General features: G+C 56.9%; 4 protein-coding genes across 4 annotated transcripts, besides 1 other annotated feature; all 4 read right to left on the bottom strand.

The window, feature by feature from the left end:
- Positions 1 to 439: 439 nt before the first annotated feature.
- Positions 440 to 1096, bottom strand: LPMP_271590 (hypothetical protein; the record flags this gene model as incomplete). The annotated part of the gene is made up of 1 exon (XM_010701944.1): positions 440 to 1096. One exon carries the CDS (start codon positions 1094 to 1096, stop codon positions 440 to 442), a length of 657 nt encoding a protein of 218 aa, XP_010700246.1.
- A 6288-nt stretch (positions 1097 to 7384) lies between these two features.
- Positions 7385 to 8372: a repeat region.
- Positions 8373 to 8952: 580 nt separating this feature from the next.
- Positions 8953 to 10395, bottom strand: AAT24 (amino acid transporter, putative; the record flags this gene model as incomplete). The annotated part of the gene is made up of 1 exon (XM_010701943.1): positions 8953 to 10395. One exon carries the CDS (start codon positions 10393 to 10395, stop codon positions 8953 to 8955), a length of 1443 nt encoding a protein of 480 aa, XP_010700245.1.
- Positions 10396 to 11166: 771 nt separating this feature from the next.
- LPMP_271570 (hypothetical protein) lies at positions 11167 to 12504 on the bottom strand (the record flags this gene model as incomplete). The annotated part of the gene is made up of 1 exon (XM_010701942.1): positions 11167 to 12504. The coding sequence occupies one exon, from the start codon at positions 12502 to 12504 to the stop codon at positions 11167 to 11169; it is 1338 nt and encodes a 445-aa protein (XP_010700244.1).
- A 1279-nt stretch (positions 12505 to 13783) lies between these two features.
- Positions 13784 to 18670, bottom strand: LPMP_271560 (diacylglycerol acyltransferase, putative; the record flags this gene model as incomplete). Its single annotated transcript, XM_010701941.1, has 1 exon — positions 13784 to 18670. One exon carries the CDS (start codon positions 18668 to 18670, stop codon positions 13784 to 13786), a length of 4887 nt encoding a protein of 1628 aa, XP_010700243.1.
- Positions 18671 to 19882: the final 1212 nt, after the last annotated feature.

Here is a 19882-nt window from a genome sequence, read left to right as displayed (position 1 = left end):
ACGCGGAAGACATCGCATCAATTGTGGGAGAAGGCACCAAAGAAAGTGAAGAGAGCACGGGCAGGACAAGAGGAGAGAGGGACAGTGGGGACTCGTGTTCCTCGTAGAGCCGAAGATGATGTGACGTGGAAGAAGTCGAAAGAGGGTCGCTGACGCACAAGCGGGCGCGGCACTCCGTGCATAAAAGGGACAGGAGGGAAAAGCGCCACTCCACCGACGCACAGGCAGGCCTCTGACGAGCGCCGACTTCGGCTCGTTCTTCTTTTTTGTTTGTTTTGCTTTATTTTCTGGTGCGTGCGCATGTGCCCAACAGCCGTAGAAGTGATGGGGTGAAGATGCTCCATCGTCATTTCTGACCGTGCACAGCCATCAACGCGCCTACGACCGCCTGAAGATAATCACCCACAGGGCTGAGAATGACTTTGGGTGGCTTGCCTCGCTACGCGAGTGGGTCTAGCACCGTGCGTATCAGCTCTTTTTCATTCTGTGGGTTGCAGCGCACCCGCCAAATGACGTTCCACGCCGCCAAGCACTCTTCTGTGCGTGAATCACTCGAGTCGCTTTCCGCGATGCTCTTGCCGGGGCCGAGATGCGTCAGCCGGACACGCATCATGCTCACCTGGAGCAAGTGCTTCAACTGCACCTCTCCCAATGCGTGAAAATCTCGCAAGTACACAATCAGCTGATACACCGCGCTGGGGGCAGCATCATCAGCGCTGTTTAGTGGAGCGTCCGCTAAAAAATTGAAGGGAGATGCCGATGAGTCCGACGCGCTGGCCGCCGTCAAAAAGGCGCCGTTTGGCGTGGTGGAATTCAATCGTGACCGAGGACCACTGACAGGGGTGGGCGGTAACAAGGTCAGCGTCTGTTTCGCCGATGCCACATCCGCCACAAAGTCGACGGAGACGCCCAAAGCGGTGATGAGCGGCGCAAGGTCGGACTCATCACTTCGTTGAAAGCGGATGGTGAGAGAGAAGAAAAGCGGTGCCGTCAGCGGCGCCGAGGATGAGGCTGCATTGGTAGTATCCTTCCCCGCGTCCAGCAGCCGAAAGTGGTCCAGATGGACCGCAAAAGGAGAAGCAGCAGACGCGGTCATGGTGAGGGAGAGCCAAAGAGAGGGAGGGAGGGGGCGAGTCCGAGAGCTGAGGTGGGTCCACCTACTATGTGAGTGAGGATGGCGCGCGTCTGCACTTCAAGGCAAGATAACAAATGCAAGAGAGGACATAATAAAGCAGCACACAGCACGGGGGGATGATGAGGTTGAAGCGAGCACATGCCGCCGACGCAACCACGGGGGGGGGGGAGCGGACGAAGAGAAGGAACGACGAGAGGGTGAGTATTGGGAGGAAATGGGCGACTTGGGCAGCAAAAAAAAAAGAATGGGCGACCTGCGGTATCCCTCGGCAACTAAAGGGCGCGAGGCGAGAGCGGATCTGTGTTTCGCGCTGAATGCACGCAATCATCCCACCAATAACAACATGACTCTCTCTCTCTCATCCCACACTCTCTCCGCCCCTCTGTTTCTAGTCTCCCTCCTCGGACTGTTTCAGCATGTATAGTACTCGTGTCGCCATATCACACCTTCAGAGAGGCAGCAGTGTGGTGCTGTAGAGGCAACTCGGCAACACCTCGAGTGCGAGCACATGCACTACTTTGCTAAAGAGTGGCTCCATGAGCTGAAGTCAGCTGCACTGTGGTATGTTTTGAGGTGATGCGCTTTAGTTTCGTTTTCCTCTGTTAATTTCGAACATCGTCCGAACGCCTTTTGTTTCAAGCGGAATCGCGTACAGACTCCGGCGTGAAGTGTGCAACAGTCTAGACACGAAAAGGGACCCCTACGCGAGCAGAGCTCAGCTTCCGCAGAGGCACCCACGACGCCGACAAATCAACCGCTCCCGCAAGAAAAAGGGAGCAAACCACCTGTGAGAGTACCCTAGGACGGCACAACAGGGGGGGGGGGGGAGAAATAAAGAAAGAGAGACGCAGTTCGCAGAAGTCGCTCAGAAGAACGAAGCCCGGACTTCCCTCGCTGCAGCTAAAGGGACACCCGTATCATGAAGAGAAGCGAGGCCTGATTCTGATAGCGCGAGACTGTGCCCGTACCGCAAGACGATTAAGATTATTCTCGTGCTCACAGGTTTGAAACCAGCATCGAGTGCGTGCGCTGCTCGCAGTAGCGCACTGCGATAGCGACTGCTACGGTGGCCGTCGTTATGGCTATGAAGCGGTTAAGATTTTGCCAAAACATCGGGTACGCCTCCTGATCCGGCAGCGCCTGAGGACCTTGCATACCAGGGAACATTTTGATAGTGTGACTATGGGGAAAAAGGGGAGAGGGGGTGCAAAGAGGGCTTCTAAAGCCGAAGAAGGTAGTCGCGAAGGTGGAGGAGAGGGGTGCTGTTCGCGTTGACGCCGGGGAGCGACTGATTTTTCTGTTGTGCGTGTCAGTGAAATTTTCTCGCTTTGGGCCTTTTAACGCTCGCTGGAAGAGAGAGGACGGGCTACTTAAGGGAGGCGGTGACAGATAACGGTGATCTTCACAAAAAAAAAAAGAACGACAGGAAACAAGAGAATTTGTGCACAGGTTGGCCGGTGTGCTTGTTGAGGGCAGGCGGGGGGGGGGCTCTGTGCAAGTAGCAGCGGTACTTGGCGTGGTAGTTTCGATTGCGCGAGAGAGCTGGTAAGAGGGAGTAGGAGGCGCGTGAATCAGTGTTGTCGAGTACAAAAAGGAAAAGGAGCTCACGCAGAGTAGTCGTGTGTTTTATCGTGTGGGATGGGGTAGGGAGAGAGCGATTAAAAATGCACATGTGCGGCCATACAATCCAAGAGCGCGCGCGCCGAGAAAGGGTGGGGATCACGAGAGGAAGAGAACAAGTGAGGTTGCTTTGACGGGCGAATGGGTTTGGGAAGCGCCAGGCACCGGTGCGGCATCGCTCGAGTCAAAATAGCCGCTTTCGTCATCGGACACGAATACGCGTTTTACCCTCGTTGTGCTCTGCTGCGTAGGCGACACCCGAGCAGGCTAGACATCAACGCACGGGGGATGTGGTCACCGGGTGCACGCCGACACCAAAGATGAGCCTATAAGCACGACCCTCGGCAGGCCGCGTTAACGCACCATGCCATTGTTTCGCGCGGTGGTTGCTTTTTTTTTTGTTTCTTGGAGGAGGTGAGGCTTGGCAAGTGGCGATGCGATGTCTCCGTGTTACATGGGAGCCTCTCCTCTGTCTGTCTGTCTGACCGGGTGTGTATGTCTCCACCTTTTTCTTGCCGTTTCCTGGGGGAGGGAAGGGAGGAAGGGGGAGGGGGAAGGGAGCAGCAGAGAATAAGGCTTTCCGGTATACGCGTGTTAGCTCGTATGCGTACACCTACGCGCCTGCACGTTGTATTTCTTCGAAGTGCAGCAGAAGGAGAACTAGGCGGGGCCGGTGCCCCAATGGTTCCAGCAGTCGCATCGGGCAGAGCCCATGACGATGCAGGGCATCAACAACAGCAAAGAAAATTAAAAAACACGCACGGAAACGCGGCCACTCATCATCAGCGGATAAGTAAAACCAACAAGCAAAAAAGGGCACCCTTCTGCCGCTGCCCAAGGCGGTGTACCGTCATGAACAGTACTACCCCATACGACTTGTCGCTTGCTGTTTTACTCTCCCGTGCAACGAGCGTACAGGCTTGATGAACGAAGACGCAACAACAACAACGACCCAGTACTGGAGCGCAAAGGCGAGCAGAGAGGGGAGAAGTGCCTTGCCAAGTAAACATAGTAAAAGAAGCCACGGTGCAAAGAATGCAAAAGAAAAAAAAGAAATGAGAGAGGCGCGGGCATGTATACCAGCACACCTCATCGTAATGAGCACGTGAAGCCCCTCCCCTCAGTACAGCTGACAAAGTTACTAGCGGGGGCCTCTGGTGTGTGGGGTGGGGGGGGGGGCTCAAGGGCTCAACTGTCCACTTCATCGATTATGCTTCTCCTGCAGAGAATGACGCACCGCAGCGTGCCGCATACACGCTCTTCATCAGCGCCGTCTCTTGTTCAGCCGCACGAGCACTTGGGGCTCAAGAGCAGAGAAGCGTACGCAGAACATGGACAAGAGGGCGCGAAAGACGGGCGAAGGCATCACAAGCAAACAGCCTGCACGGTTTCTTTCAGCGTTGGCGTGCAGAGGAATAAAAAAGCAAACGAGGAGAGGAAACCAAACGGCGACAGCAACAACAGTGGACGTTCTTCTCTCTTTTTTAAAAAATATTTTGCCGCGTGAAGAGAAGCAAACAGTGCGACGCTGTCGTTTCACAAGGGCGCACGTTCAAAACACCAGCGAAAGAAAAGTTGAAAAGGGAAAGCGACACGCAACGGAGCGAAAACTACAAAGATGAAGCACACACACACACACACACGCACACAAGCGTCACGAATGCAAGACAATAAGAAGCGCAGGCGACGCCTGTGAATCGGAGAGGACGGGGGTGGGAAATAGAGAAGACACGGGGTCGTTGGAGGCGTGGAATACACAAGCACGCCTGCGGGTCTTGCTGTATGTAGGTGATCCACACAAAGGTCATAACAGCGGTGTGGCGCCTTGCTATGTTATCAGCATCGCTCTCTTCCCTCGGGTTCGCGGGGTTCCTCCTCTGCATCCTGTCTTGATGGAAAAGAAATTACGCGGTCGACGCCGCCGCCAGGGGAGAGAGGTATGGTCACAACTTGGCCAGGCGCCTGTGAAGATCGTTTCCACTCGTCATTACATCCCCTGTCCCTTGGTAAAACGAGGCATCACATACAGGAGCAGCATGATGGCTCAGAAGAAGAAGAAAACATAAAGATGACGGCCCGCCTTCCTCTAATCACGGACTGTCATGGGGGAGCGCGTGAGTAGACAGAAGGGAGGTAGAAGAGCACTTCCCTCGCCACGCCCTGTGCAAGGACACCCCCCGCACACAAAAGAAATGGTGAAGTGCTGAGGTGTTCACCGTGCTGACGCGACTAGCAAACCGCTTTGGTAGTGTCACTCCGCAGTCGTCGCGGCTCTAGCAGATGACCAGTCATGTGGATCTCTGCAACCCCCTTGCGCAAAACGGCCGCGCGTTCTTATGGAAACGCATTCCTCTTGACAGAGGTGGCGAGTGGAAGGGAGGAGGCACGGAAAAGCCCCTAATGCCACCTTTAAGGGTGAATTGTGTAGTTCGAGGGCTAGCGGAGGCCCCCCCAAAAAAAGAGAAGGGAAGGAGCAAACGGGAGAGCGGGTGGAGTCATCAGCTGCCGTGCAGCCAGAGCTGCGACAAGGGTAATCATAGGGAAGGGAAAGTGTATTGTTGTCTGCTCTCGATAACGTGCGTGGGACCACCACACCACCTACCGATGCATGGCGTTTCCTTCTTTTCCTCTTGTTTGCCGACACGGTTGCCGTACACCAGATAGGGTGCTGGAAAAGACCCAGATCAAGAGATGAGAGATGAGCAAGAGTTCATGGGTTCGCTGGAGATGAGAGAGCGCGGCCAACTGCACATGAGCATGCGGTTGTATGCACTTACTTGTGCCGAATTAAATCATTCCAGCTCACGGAATAGGCAAGTTCATACTAGCGTCCTCAAACTAGCACGTATGCCGCTCTCTTTACTAAGGAGAGAGAACGAGGGGGAAAGGAAAATGGCCTTGCCGGGGGGGGGGGGAGGGAGGGAGAGAGCGAAAATGGTACGAGTGAAACAGAAGAAAAGAGAACGAAGCACAACGGAAGCAAAAATAAAAAGAAGTAGCCGTGGCCATTCCCACCGGCAAAGCGAAAGGACGAGAGAGAGGAAGCACTGAGAAGAAGAGGGAGGATGAGGGAGGGGACGTACAGAGGGAACAGGAAAGGCGATTGGGCAAAAGTTCCGCTTCGGCAGCCGTGCATACCTCTAGTATACAGCGCGCAATACGGAAAACACAATCCACATCCCCCCTTCTCCTTCTCCACCCACATCCCTTTCTCTCTCAGCTAGCTCATCTAGCACAGTATGCATGTCCACCAGTTGCTCATTCAGTCACACACACACACACACACACACATACACATACCAAAGGGGGAGCGAATGCGCACCTCCATGAGCACTGGCTGTGCACAGTGTCTTCCTTCCGAGATTGCTACTGCAACTACTGCGTGTTGTCTGTACGGTGCAGCGGTGCACACATATGAGGTGACAGAGTTGTAGCTGGAGATACGGCATAAACACAAAAGACGCACGAAGAGGCGGGTATGTCCCCAATTTTCCTCTCTGCGTTGACTTGTGGTTTTCTTCCTCAGTTGCCGAGTGCACTCGCCTGCCTGCCCTTGCCTCACCTCTCTGCCTCCATCTCAGCGCCTGTCGCATGACTGTGTGAGGGGGCTTTCGAGTATCTGTGTGCATGTCGCTTGATGACTTTGACATGCGCCGGAACTCGAAGCCATAGACAGCGCATACAAACACACCCACACACACACGACCATCGATTGTACACTCACTCACTCAACACCCACAGGCAGCCAAGACGGCCTCGTATCAGAGAGAGGAGGCGAGGGCAGTAGAAACGAAGAGGGAGAGGGAAAAGAAAAGCTGTACCGGCACTCTCGGCACGAGCCTGTGAGTGCACAGATACCTTTTACATCCACAGGGTTGAACTCAGCCTAAGCGCGCTGGCATCACTTCGTCAGGGGTGAAGAGATGCACCACGGACATTCGCAGACAAAGAGAGACTGGGCGAAAGAAGAAGAACAGAAATAAAAAAGACGCGCATAATATCGTCAGTGTTTGAAAATGAGAGTAAAATGCGAGAACAGTGCGCTCATTTGAGGTTCTCCACGCCAGACATGGGTGGAAGCCAAAGAAAAGCAAGAGAGCATGAAAAAAAAAAACAGTACACGCTGCAGCTCAAGGGAGGGGGAGACAGTAAGAGCGAGACCACATGCGAGAAACGTGTTACACACATCTGCAGCAGGAGAACGCCGTCGAGCACACAATAAATTCACTGACGTGAAAGAAAAAAAAGAGGAGAGACGCTACTTAGCAGCGCCCGAGTGGGACGCCGCAGCCGCTGCTCTCCTTATCGCAGCGCTTGCACTCCTCAACACACACACACACACACACACACACACACACACCTATACGCACACGACGGTGCTCGTGAACTGGGTGGGGGCAGCAGGAGAGGAAGCGAGGGAGACAGAGGACGTGAGGGACACGCGCAGCGACGCACACAGCGTCGTCAACAAGAGCCAGCCTCTGGCACTGCTTCCTCACCCCCGCGTCACTGCCGCCTGCCCTTCACCTACGCCACCAGAGTTCAGAGGAAGATGCAAGGCCACCAACAGGGATAATTATTCTTTTTTTTCTAAAACAACATTCTAGTCCAGCCAAATCAACAGATGTGCGCACAACACCACAACTCACCCATGTCTCTTCTGTACGATGACCAACGCTCCTAGTCGCCTAGGACATGTCGTCTGTTGTTGAACCAAACCATGCGTCTAACGGGATCTGCCTGCTCTCTCCCGTCCCTTCTTCGGGTACGTGCCGCGCGATCGGCGCCAGGCATACCTGAGTGGACTGCATGCCTTGTTCCCAGCGGACCACAGCGTCTAGGGTCTTGCTCGAGGGCGGAAGCGGTGGTGGCTGTCGTGAGGATAACATGGGTGGTGTGGGCGCATGCCAGATGAGTCCGAAGAGGAAGTCAGCTAGCTTCAGGTCAGGGGCGCACCAAAGCATGACTAGTGACTCTCTACATTGGAGTCTGGGGGGCTCGATGGTGTGATTCGGGGAGCTCTCGCCATGCTCCGGGCATCGGCGCCTCATCAGCTCACCAGGTCAGACGGAGATGTCGCATGTTTTGTAAGCATTCACTTTGGAGTTGATCAGTATGAGTATCCGCGCGCCTTGTTTGTCAGTCTCTCTTATTCTGCTGGTTTCTGCATGCTTTGATTGAATGTGATATACTAGGCCAGCCACGGCTTGCAGCGCGTGCACCCAGTGCCAGCATTTGTGCATTCCAGGTCCTATTTCAGAACGACGTTGTCTGCAGAAGAGAGCTCGCTACCTTCATCTTCCACTTCCGTTGCTGCCGCCAGGGATGTGCCTGGATGGCTTGCCCGCAGGTACCGTGGCAAACGGGACGCTGCTATGAGCCTGTGGAGGCAGGTGCATTCTGTCCCCTTCTTGAACCTACACGCGCTTGACAGGCATGGGTGTGTCCAGGGGCTCGTGGATAAACATGGGCTTGCGCACAACGAACTCACCGCTTGTCATTCTGAAGGAGCATAGGGGGGAGCAGCGGTAAGCACCTGACGGTGGAAGCTCATGCAGCGCGAGTGAGATATGTATAATGAGATCATTTCACGCAAGAACGTAGCGTAAAATGAGGTTTACTGGGACCTTCGAGAGGTCCGCGGATCTCACATAGCGCGCCGGGGCACAAACGCCGGGCAACACGGAGAAACAAAACCAAGCAGTGCAACAACCAACAACAAAAAAAGTCTGCTGCAACAAGAGCGCCAAAACAACTGTACAGACGTGTGTGCGCGGTCAGACACACACACACACACGCATACGCACGCAAATACACAAAGATAGAACATAAAACAGAAGAGAAGCCAAGAGACGGAAAAAAAAATCATATTTTTTAGTCGAGCCCTACACCACGGCTTGCCCCCCTCTCACTACAAAATTTGTTCCCCACAACTTTCCTCATCTGCGAAATGTCCGTGAGACAAAATAAAGTCAGACACAGAGACCAAGTAAGAGGAAAGAAGCCACGCAAGCAGAGGGAGATGGGGTGAGGAGGAGGGAAGCCGGTATCCGGGGGTAGGGAAAACGCGCAGAGGTCCCCAGAGAACTGGCTCCGTGCACCCAAGTCACTCTCCCCACACCGCTTCGTCTTCGTCCACACCCGGGTGACAGAGGCGCAGTGAACAATATAGACGAGAGCGGTTACCTCACCGCTTCTCAACTGACCTCGTAGATCGAGGCAACCGTGCCGAACACAACAGCAACCACGCCGGCGATCAGCAACAGGTACGTCGAGAGATAGTGGACCCAGCCCACCTGTCGCAGGCCCCAGTTGCCAGCGTACATGATGTACAGCGCCGGGAAGATGAACCCCAGGAACCCGCCGGAGAAGCTGCCAACAAGCCCAAACACGATGTTTACACTTGGAATGAAGAGCCCCAGCACAAGTGCAAGCAGAGAGAACCCAGTGCAGATTACAGCGTTCAGCCAGAACGGCACTGTCCGGATGTCCTTGAACGTCGGGAAGTGCCAGCCGAGGCAGTAGTACACCGCGTCGCGCGACGGCTGCATGCAGAGCGCAAATCCAACGCACATCTTCACGGCGATCCCAACGTAGGCAATCATAACAAGCACGTCTCTGCGCACGTTGTAGTACAGCAGAATCGAGTCCGTTATTTGCTCGCCAAACTCCAGGTACCCGAACACGCCCGCGAGCACGTACAGCGCGCAGCAGACGACCTGGCTGATCGCAATGTCCCTCGAGATCCGCCAGGGTGTCGGTTTCGGTGTCTCGCGCGCTACCTCGAACACGTTCGTCTGTGCAAGGAACGCAAACAAGATGCTTGAGAACCCCACAACCGCGCTGTTGCCAGTCTTGAACATCTTCGGCTGGTGAATCGGCCGCCCGTTCTCAAACCCGTTCATCGCAGAGTGGGCGACGATGACGATCACAAAGTTCATCATACACGTCACACCAATGATCGAGAAATAACGCAGTGAGTTGATCGTCTTCGGGATCGACAGTGGCAGCATCACGCACGCCCAGATCATCGCCACAAGCAAGCGGTTTCCCCACGGAGACCGCACGAAGCTGTTCACCGATGGGTCGTCCGTCGCGCGCGACAGCAGGTTGCCCGTTGAGATCACGTATGACACACACGACCCGAAGCAGAACATCCACATGTGAAACGCAGCGAGGTAGTCCCACCCACGCCCAAGTAGCCCGCGCGCAAGTGCCTCGTACGAGTACAATCGCCGCCCTGTCTTGTCCGCAGCCTGGATCATGATGTACACTGAGTACACAGTGCTCAACGTGATTATGAGCAGCGTGAGGATCGAAGTAATCATACCCATCGCCCGGAACGCAGACGGCAGTGCAATCACACCGGACCCCAGCGTTACAGCAGCAAGGTTGTACGAATTTGATAGCATCCCGCCGTGCGGCACAGCCTTCCTCAACATAGCAGTGAAGCAGTTGCGCGGCTGATGCGTCGCTGTGTACACCAGCGCATCCACGTCCGGCGTGTTTGGAGAACACACCACATCCTTCATCTGTATCTCGCCCATCCTGTTCAGCTCCATCGCGTCGTCGGTGAGGGACTCCCTACCCTCGCTCACGGGGGACATCTGCGGGCCCGGAGAGTGGGTTCTCTTCGCCATCGTACCAGCGCTGCCGATGTCGTCTGCAGTTGGCCGTCAGTGAACCAAGAGGAGGGGGGAGGGTCGGAGATGAGCCTCAGACAAGTTGTCCTGTGAGTGGTATGGACGAAGAGGTCAGAAAGCGTAGCACAGCACCCATCCAATGGAAACGAGAGAAGTGCGGGAGGCGTGAAAAGGGCGCGAGTGGGTGTGTTAGCTGCGCGATTGGGTCGTCACAGTGAGCCGGGGTGTAGAAGGAAGGTGTGGGTGCGTGCCTGTCTGTGCACGATGGGCGGGAAGTGGGAGGAGAAAGGAGGACATCGGTCCAGGACAATCAGCAGGAGATGGAGAGAAGAAAGGAGGAGGTAGAGGCAGCCGAGATAGGGTTCTTAACGGCAGGCAGAAGCCACTGCATCGAGGGTTCGTGCCGGTCGAATTGATCATGTGCGACGGGCACAGATCGATAGCGCAGGTGCACCACGCAGCATTCTCTCTGCCCTGTGTGTTTGCGTTCAGTATAGCGTCCCTTTGCTGAGGCACAGCGGCCTCAATACAGCCCGCGGACACACAGAGGGGGAAAGCGGGATGGGGGGGGGGGGAAGAGGGGATAGTCTGGTGAGCTGCGCCACAGGCCAGCGGGCGAGAAGAGGGAAAGGGGAAGGGAGAAGGAGGGAGCAGCCGCACTGTTATGGCTGATCTGCACCCAGCAGGCAAATCTCCCTTGGTGAGAGAGCCCCAGAGCGAGAGAGAAGTTGAAGAGAAGCAGTGCGACAGTCACACAACAGCTTAGCCTCACACGCGCCGCTCAGGGTGCGTCGGTGACATCTCCACAGGTACGTCACGGTCGCCAGACGCGCTCGACCCTGTCTCCCGCTCCAGCAGTTGCATGATTTCGCGCACCGTATCTCCCACCTTCAGATCGAAGAACTTCACCGTGTGCAACTGGCCGTTCAGCACGTGCGCGTCCTCCAGTTCGGCAGCAGTCAGCTCGTGGTAGTTCTCCGCAGCGATCTTGTCCATCAGCGAGCGCCACCGGCGCCGCTCCGCGTGTGTCACGTGCAAACCGAGGGTTGTCAAGTCGTACGAGCCCACGGGACTCTCGCCACGCGCATGCGCAAGGTACGCCTTGTACAGCGGCGCAGCGTCCTCGAAAAAGTGCTCGGCTGTTGCCGAAGTCCCCGACGACTCCGGCACGGATGGAGGCGGCGTGACTGTCGCAAATGGTGGTTCTTCAGCACTCGAAGTCTGGGCATGCGCCGGCGGCGCATCGGAACCACCCTCGCTGGCCTCCACAACTTCAGCAGCCCTGGGTGGAGGAAACAGTGGCGGAAGCGCGTCGATGATGTCCTGCACCGCGTCCATCGCGCTCCTTGGGCCGCCGGTAGCACCGGCTGCAGTACGCACAAGAGCGCCACCTCCCGCGCCTGCCTCCTCCCGCATCAACCGCGTTCTCACCTCCGCCGCGTCCGCTGCGCACGCACGCACGGCTGCCGCCTCAGTCTCCAGTGTATCCAGGTCCAGCCCCAGGAAGCGGTGGTAGTACACCTCACGAGCTCCAACCGTGTCGCACCCGTGCAGGACAGCGCACGCCTCCATCAGTGAGAAGAAGTAATGACTGTCCTCGCCGGCGCCAGCAGCCCGTCGCTCAATGCGTTCGCGGAAGAACGTCTGGAAGCGGTCGCAGAACTGCATGCGCTGCTCGTTGAACAGGAAGCGTGCGCTCTTCACCTCCCGCGTCGTCTCATCAACATCCGAGTTGAACAACACGCGGTCGCCAGCCTCGCCGCCACTCCCAACAAGCGCGCCGCGCCGCTCGCGGTTCATCACGCCCGCGAGCTGCTGGCGCGCCCGCGTAAGCTCAACATCGCTGTACGCCAGCGCAGAAATGTCCGAAGTCATACGCGTGCGGTGCTTCGACGACACAAACTCGCGATGGATCATCATGTTCGGTCCGAAGTCTTCCTCGTACTCCACCGTGCTCGCCAGTGGCATCGGCCGGTACGCGATCTGCAGCGCCTCTTGCGCGGTGATCCCGTTCGTCGGCGCAGCGCCGCTGCTCGTGTTGTTCGGCGACCACGCCGTCTGCCCGTGCTTGCGGCGTGCAAGACACAGGGGCACACGACGAAGCATCGCGCAAAAACTCGCACCGTACGTGCTGTGAAGCTCAATGGTGTGGTGAGCAGTGGTTACGGGGGTGTGAGAGAAGCATATGGGGAAAGCGAGGCACAGAGAGTAAGGAGATGGGATGACGAGCTAAGTGGGCAAACTCCGAAGAGACGCACGCGCGGTACAGGCGACGAGGGAAGAAGGAGGCGGGGATTCGACAGAAGTCATCGCAGATGACGTGTTCTAATGGTTCCGCTGATGCGTACCGCCCCGTCCTCGTTCACCTTGGCGTAGTGTGGGCTTCGTGTGCAGAACCAGGTAGGTAGGCATCTGCCGTAGTGATAAGCGGGAAAGGAAAGACAGAGAATGGTGGCGTGTGTATAATCATGCGAGAAAGAAGAGGTGGTGGTGGTGTGTGGGAGGGGGCTGCATGGGGCACCTGTCAGCACTTCAGAAGCTTCTGTTGTTGTTGTTGTTGTTCGTTTCTTTCCTGTTAATGTATGGGGAAGTATGGCTCCACCAAGAAGAGCAAAGAGCGATATGAGGGTAGACTGTGAGACTGCAGCCAGCGCAAGTGTTCGTGGGGAACACGCCAGGCAACAGTAGCAGAGAGGAACAGCCACAGTTCCATGCAGCCGCGCCATCACTGCAAATCACAATGGAAACAGCAGCAGAACACCTACACACACACAGCGAGGGTCTGGGAGGAGCATCACTGAGGAACAGCAGCTATCGTGCACAGATCACATTAACCAGGGGGTAGAAGAGCATCTGTACGGGGGGAGAAGGGGGGGAGCGGGGCAGACTGGAAACAGCGGCAGTAGCCTTGAGCATCGTTTCTGTTGGGTAACGAAGAAGGAAAAGGGAAGAAGGCAGTGGGGGGGGGGGGGGGGAGGAGAGGGGGGACGTTGTCGCATCCTATTGTGGCACTGCTAGCCTGCCCTACTTCTCTCTCCTCACTCCACAGTGTTTCATCAAGCCAACATCGGCACCGGCTCAAATTCACGACTCCCACTGCGCACAGACGCGTGCGCACCGCACCACCTCCTGACTTGGCAAATATCTGCAGGGAGGATACAGGAAAGGGGGCGAAGAGGGCGGAAAGGCGGAAATGAAGCTCTGGGAACACACAGACACACACACACACACACACACACGTGTCTCGAGCCGCAAGGCCACAAAGCAACGTTCAACCAACCTATAAAGACACAGCGACGCGTCAACAGCTGACTGCACGAAGCAGGTGAGATGGCCCATGCGCAGCGGTGGGGAGCAACGCACACCGCAACTAGCGCCAGATCCTCTACGTGGCCTTTTTCGCCTTGAACGTCTCCGCAGCCGCGATCTCACGGGCCTCACTGCGCCTCTTCGCTTCCTCCTTCTCGTTCAGCAGCACAAGCTCCATGTCAGGGTACCCAGCACCCGCGCGGTGGCGGTAGAACAGCTCCTTGAGTGACTGAAAGTAGGCCTCCGACACGCGCCGCACGTCATCCGAATTGTTTTCGTCCGCGTCCTCTGGAATAGTAAGTGGTGACCCCACCACGAGCGTCAGCGGTGTGCGGAACGGCAGAGGCAGACCGAATCGGCCGAATAGGATGATCGGGAAGGGGAAGCCAAATAACTTAAGCGAGATGCGCTGGATGCGCGGAAACTGCAGCAACCCCAGCACATTGTTTTCCCCAAAGCATAGCAGCGGCACCAGCGGGACCCGTGATGCGATGGCCAGTCGCACAAAGCCAGTGTGCTGCGTGATCAGGGTCAGCCTCTTTGCACTTACCTGCGTGTGCAGCATCTCCGCCTGGCCGCCCGTCACGATAAGGACGCTGTTGCCGCGCTTGAGGCTCGCTTCGACAGTGCGCCGACACACTGACAGGGCCCCAAGACGCAGGTTGAAGTCCCGCAGCAGTGGCACATTGAAGACGACACTCGCAATGTGCGTCGACACATAGCACTTCGTGTTGACACCGACCTTCTCAGCCCACTCCGCAGTCAGAGACGCGAACAGCGCAGTGCCGGGAAACACGCCATGGGGGTGGAAGGAGAACAAGTACTGCGACGTGCCGTCCCACATCTGCACGGCGGGGTCGTCCATCATCACGCGGAAGTTGAAGTACTTCACCGCGTCGGCGAAGAGGTACTTGCGCGCGAACTCCGTGAAACGCGTGCTGCGCTGCAGCCCGGTGTAGGACGGCTTGCCCGCGTACAGAGGGATGTACCACAACCACACCCCAAGCAACGCGCAGTCGAGGATGTGCACGCCAAGCGCGCGCGCCATCGCCCAAGACGGCGCAGCCGCAAGGTGTAGAACGCATTTCTGGTATGTCAGGCACCCGATCGCAGCGTACACCGCGAGCTTCATCATAAAACGTACCTGCCTAAAGTGGCCCCCAATCCAGATGGTAAGTGTGCTGCACGCAAGGAAAAAAGTGCTGGGCCGTGGCACCAGTAGCGACGGCAGGAGCAGCACACCCGCAGAGAGCATGGGCAGGCAGTACAGCGCCCACGTCACAAATGTGACGCGCACGGCCACCACAAACGGCGGCACACCGACGTTCACCACGTACGGCACCACAGACAGCGCCAGCGTCAGCGCGGTGAGGCCGAGGCAGATCGGCAGGTAGGTTTCCATCGCCTGCGCCAGGCGCGGGGTGTACTGGGTAAAGAAATAGAACACCAAAAACCCAAAGGGCAGCGGAGTAACTGTGGCAAAGAGGATGACGAGTACCTCCATCAGGTTCGCAATTCCCATCGCCAACATCCGGCGGCGATGCTCCTTCCTCGGAGAACTCTGAGGCTGCTTGGAGGTTGCCTCTGCTGCAGCTCTGGTGTGCATTACCCGCTCCCACTGCCGCCTTGTTCGACTGAGGGCGATCAGCGTGCACGGCACTGCCATTGACAGACTTATCATTGCGAGCACAAACGGCACGCGTTTTCGGCGAGATGCGAAGCTCTCATCTCCGTAGTGGAGGTAGTGCTGCGTATCGCGCCAGAAGAACGCCACAACAGGGGTGTAAACGCGGCCAAACGCAATGGCACCGGAGAAGGTCAACAGCGCCACAATCCCTTCGCCGTTCACCTCCAGAAACGTTGGCTCTCCGCGCCGGTGGAAGAACAGCGGGATGGAGCTGAAGATAAAGACCTGACTCGCCACCGACAGTAGAGCGGCTATCAGCATTGCTGTGACGGACACCTCCGCGGACTCGATCGACGTGATTAGCGTCACAAGGAACGCGCCAGCGTAGCAGCACCATCCTGCTATCTGGCGAATGACAAACGGTGACCCTCCATGGAACGGCATGAACGGCGCGTACGCGCTCCGCTCTTTGTGGAGGACCATACCGTACCCGGCATGCACGCCGACGCACGATATCGTGCAGATGATCATCGCAGTCACAGCGAACGCCAGCGATAAGATCACTAACTTCGCCATGAATGCCGCGATAACAAAGAAGGCAGCTGACGCGCAGCAGAGCAGCATTACAATCAACCACGCGTTCTCTTGGCGTTGACGGCGAATCATCAAGTCCTCGCCACTGTAACTCCAGTCGGAGCTTTCTCCGTTTTCGATTCTCTCCCCGCTCTTGTCTTCATCGTCACTACTTCTGCTGACGCTGCTCTGCTCGCGGGAGCTTCTTTGGGTGTGTTGCGCTGTTGCCGGGTCTTTGTAGATACGGAGGAGGCTGTCGGTGCACGGGAGGTCAAAACTGTGCAGCGCTGCCGACATGAGCGTTCCAAACGCCACCTGGGCCACAACTTTCTCCTCGTCCGATTTATCCGCTAACTCCTCGCGCATGAAACGGCGTAGCTCCAGAAAAGACTCCTTCGCCAAGTGCTGCCGCAGTGCCGTCGTCATGGTGTAGCGGGCCTCGATCGCGATGGACAACGTGATGAGAACGACCGGAATCAGCTCCAGGATGCCGAAGAGGGTGTACATCATAGGCCCATCTTTAATAAGAGTGTTCCACTCGGCAGGGATGATCTCGGAGTTGCTGGCAAAAATTGTACCGAATATGATAATAATAACAGACGTGGCGTACATCATCCAGCCAAGCACCTGCAGGGCAACAAAACTGCCGCTGCCGGAGAAGGGGTGAAAAATCTGCACGCCCTTGTCCTTGCCCGAGTAGTGCGCCAGTGGCACGCACGCGAGATAGCAGACGTTTGCGATCATGATGAGGCGCCTGTGAGGCAGTTCCACGTCGCCCCACAGGTGATGCGACAAGATGTCGACAAGGAGCCGCAGCAGCAGGTTTGCGAGGCACAAAAGGTAGCTGATAATCATCCCACCGTTCATGATATAAGCTGCGCTGACCAGCTCCTCCGCCATTCGGCTGCCCATGCCGGGTGATGACTCGGTATAGGCGGAGGGCCTCGCGGATAAGTCTGAGACCGCGTTCAAAGCGTCCTTTTTCTTCAGAGGTGGGTCCGACGCGAGCGCCGCTGCTGACTCAGCGAGGAGGATTTGGCCTTTGAGGGTAATGGAGCTGTACAGTCGCACAGCACAGGTCATGCAGAATACGCTGAGGGTTGACAGCACCGCCTCGAGTGAGGCAATGGGCGGGGCACTGCTGGATAGAAATAGCGTAAAGCTGATAATGGCGGCGACGTATAGCAGAGAGCCCAGGGCCTGCAGAAGCAGTACCGGTAGCGTCTCAACGGAGCGGTTGCTGTAAAATATGCGAAAGTGATCACCGTGCATAATCACGCCAGACACATACACCATCGGCGTTGGTAGCAGGGAGACGAGTTGCACCAGCTGCGACACAAGCATGAGCACTCCCTGGTACGTCCAGTTCGTCCCCTCCACCACCTCATTCAGGACGTCGGGATAGTTCTGTGCGTACAGGAAGATGCTCACGTTGAGGCATGCGAGCAGAAACACCGTCACTACCGCCATCACGCCGCCCAGCTCGAACACACTGCTCGGCACGTTCGGTGTCTCTGCGGCAGCCTCATAGCGTATCGTGCGCACAAACATCAGCAGCGCAACACAGCTCACGACGCTCAGCCCCTGAACGGCTACCACAGAAAGCGGCGTTACTGTGTGCACACCGGTGTCAATGATGAGCAGCACATTCGTGAAAGCGGCGGCAATGTACAAAAGCCGCGACATCCACAGAAGAACAGTGTCGAAGGTGCGATGCATCCACAGGTAGAAGCCGATAAAGCCCAGGGAGCGCCGGTATCCAACGGAAAGCAGACACAACGCACCACAGATCAGCGTGATGGCAAGGTTCACGCGGAAGATGCTCCCTTGCAGCCTCGGAAAGCGGATCGCCGCCACGCTGAGCGCGCTCTGCGAGATCAACAGCGCCACCTCCAGCATACTCTCTGCGTTGGGGCGGCGGCGCAGATACCGCAGGAACGCGCAGACGCCGTTGTCAGCCAAGAAGGCCGCGCCGGTGCGTGATAATGCGGTGGCCGATCTCAGCTTCCACGCCTTGGTGCGATCGTAGTAGCTGAAACTACGCACCGAGAGCAAAAGAAGAATGTTGCCAAACAGCGCCAGCGCGCCAATCGTGCTCATGAAGCCGTGAGAATGCTTCACTGCAGGCTCGAAGAGCAGCCCGTACGCCACTGTTAGCAGCAGCGAGGCTACCACACACGTAACTCCAAAGCACTGCAGCGTCACGAACTGCACACCGCCTGCAAAGGGCTGATAGAAGCGATATACCTTAGGGCCGTACTTCTCGCGGCCGAGTAGATATACAAAGATGCCTGCTAGGAAGTTCAAGTGCGAGCCAAGGGCCAGAAAGAACATGAGCGGGAACTCGGGGTACTGGTCCGCATACACGTCAGACAGTACAAGCGAGAAGAGCCCCACCGTACAGTCCACCACCCAAACGGTGAGGAGCGAGACGGTCGAGAAGTGTGGCAACTCAAATGGTGCAGCCGGCTCACCGTCGAGGCCGCCGTCGGTGTGACGTTGATATATCGATGCCGCCCCACTTGCCCTGGACATCTTCGCCTTCGATTTACACACCGTTCTGCTGCTGCGCGTGAGCACCGGAGTCGCATCCCCGTTTTGATTCAGGCAATTCGCCGCCAGTGGGCCAGCTAGTGCTGCGAGCGAGGAGACCGGCGGTGCACCGCATGTCGACTTCGTTGCGGAGTGCGAAGGTATAATCGCCGTGTCCTCAGCGGCCAGGCGCAAAGGTGGCATGTCAAGAGCGCTTGACTCGGTCTGCATGGCTGCGCGAAACGGTCTCTCCCCGTCGCTGAGCTGCTTTAGTGTATGATTAGTTCTGCCACTAAAGGAGAGATTACAAACGCACGAAAGGAAGGAGAAAAGTCACCGCTGCATGCGCTGCGTAGTCGTGATCGCACAGGGCAGAGTGGCACGTGGGGGACAGAGGTGGAAGAAACGAGAAAAGCGAGTGTGGATGAATAAGAGAGGCGAGGAGACAATAGGTCACTTACTCAGATGTGCCTCTCTCTGTATATATGTGCATAAGGCCTTCCGTTCCTTCGCCAGCAGGAGAGATGGGAAAAGAAGGGGGAGAGCTAGAAGAAGGCAGAGAGAGTTACACTAAGGCCATTAGTGCGCCAGCATACTCGCGCCCAATCGACATGACTGCTGGGCGGTGTGGGGGCAATCCGGCCGCCTACACCGAGGCCACACCGGCAGCGGCAGAGCGCGGCTTTCATACAGGAGCATCGACACACGTATGTGCGGTGCTGGGGCACCGACAAGAGTGCGCGGCTGCCGGCCCTGCCAACCCCCCCACCTGCCTCACCTCCCCGTTTCACCCGTTGTACCCCTTCGCACGGGGTATACGGTATAACAGCTCGGCCCGCCTGCATAATTTTCACTGGGCTTTACGTAGCGGCCCCGTGGATGACGTACGGCAGGTGAGTCGTGCAGCCGCAGAGTGACACGCGGGCTGCGTTGACGATGTGTGTAACCCTTGAAATACAAAAAAAAAGGCAGCGGTGCCATTCTACATGAAGGGAAACCGGGGTGGAACTGGTAGTGGCTCGCCTGCTGAGGTCACAGCACACACCCCGTCTGCTACAGAGGAGGCACGCCAAGGAACCAGTCCCCAGACGGCGTGCTACCTGCAGCTGCTCGCCGGCGTAGTGGACCGTGATGTTTCCGAGCAGTGCAAACTGGGGGGTGGGGGGAGCTCTTGCCAAGCAGCGGTATCACGTCGAGCAGCTGAATTTCTCCCGACCAGACATCCCATAGGGGGAGAGTCGTTCCTTTCTTCACGCTGCACGCTGAGTGCCTTCCGCGCTAAACTGTCGCCCACTATGAGGGGTAGGGCACAGGAACGGCTTCTCGTTCTTCCTTTATCCCCTCCCTGTGGTCTCGGTAAGTATATGGTGACAAACGATTAAAAGGGGGGAGTGGGAGTGGGCGTTCACTTCCGACGGCACTGTGGGATGCGGTGCCCCTATT

The sequence above is a fragment of the Leishmania panamensis genome (assembly GCF_000755165.1).
Source record: "Leishmania panamensis strain MHOM/PA/94/PSC-1 chromosome 27 sequence".
Classification (NCBI taxonomy): domain Eukaryota; phylum Euglenozoa; class Kinetoplastea; order Trypanosomatida; family Trypanosomatidae; genus Leishmania; species Leishmania panamensis.
The sequence above is the reverse complement of the archived record's forward strand: the minus strand, read 5'-3'. Positions and strand labels throughout refer to the sequence as shown.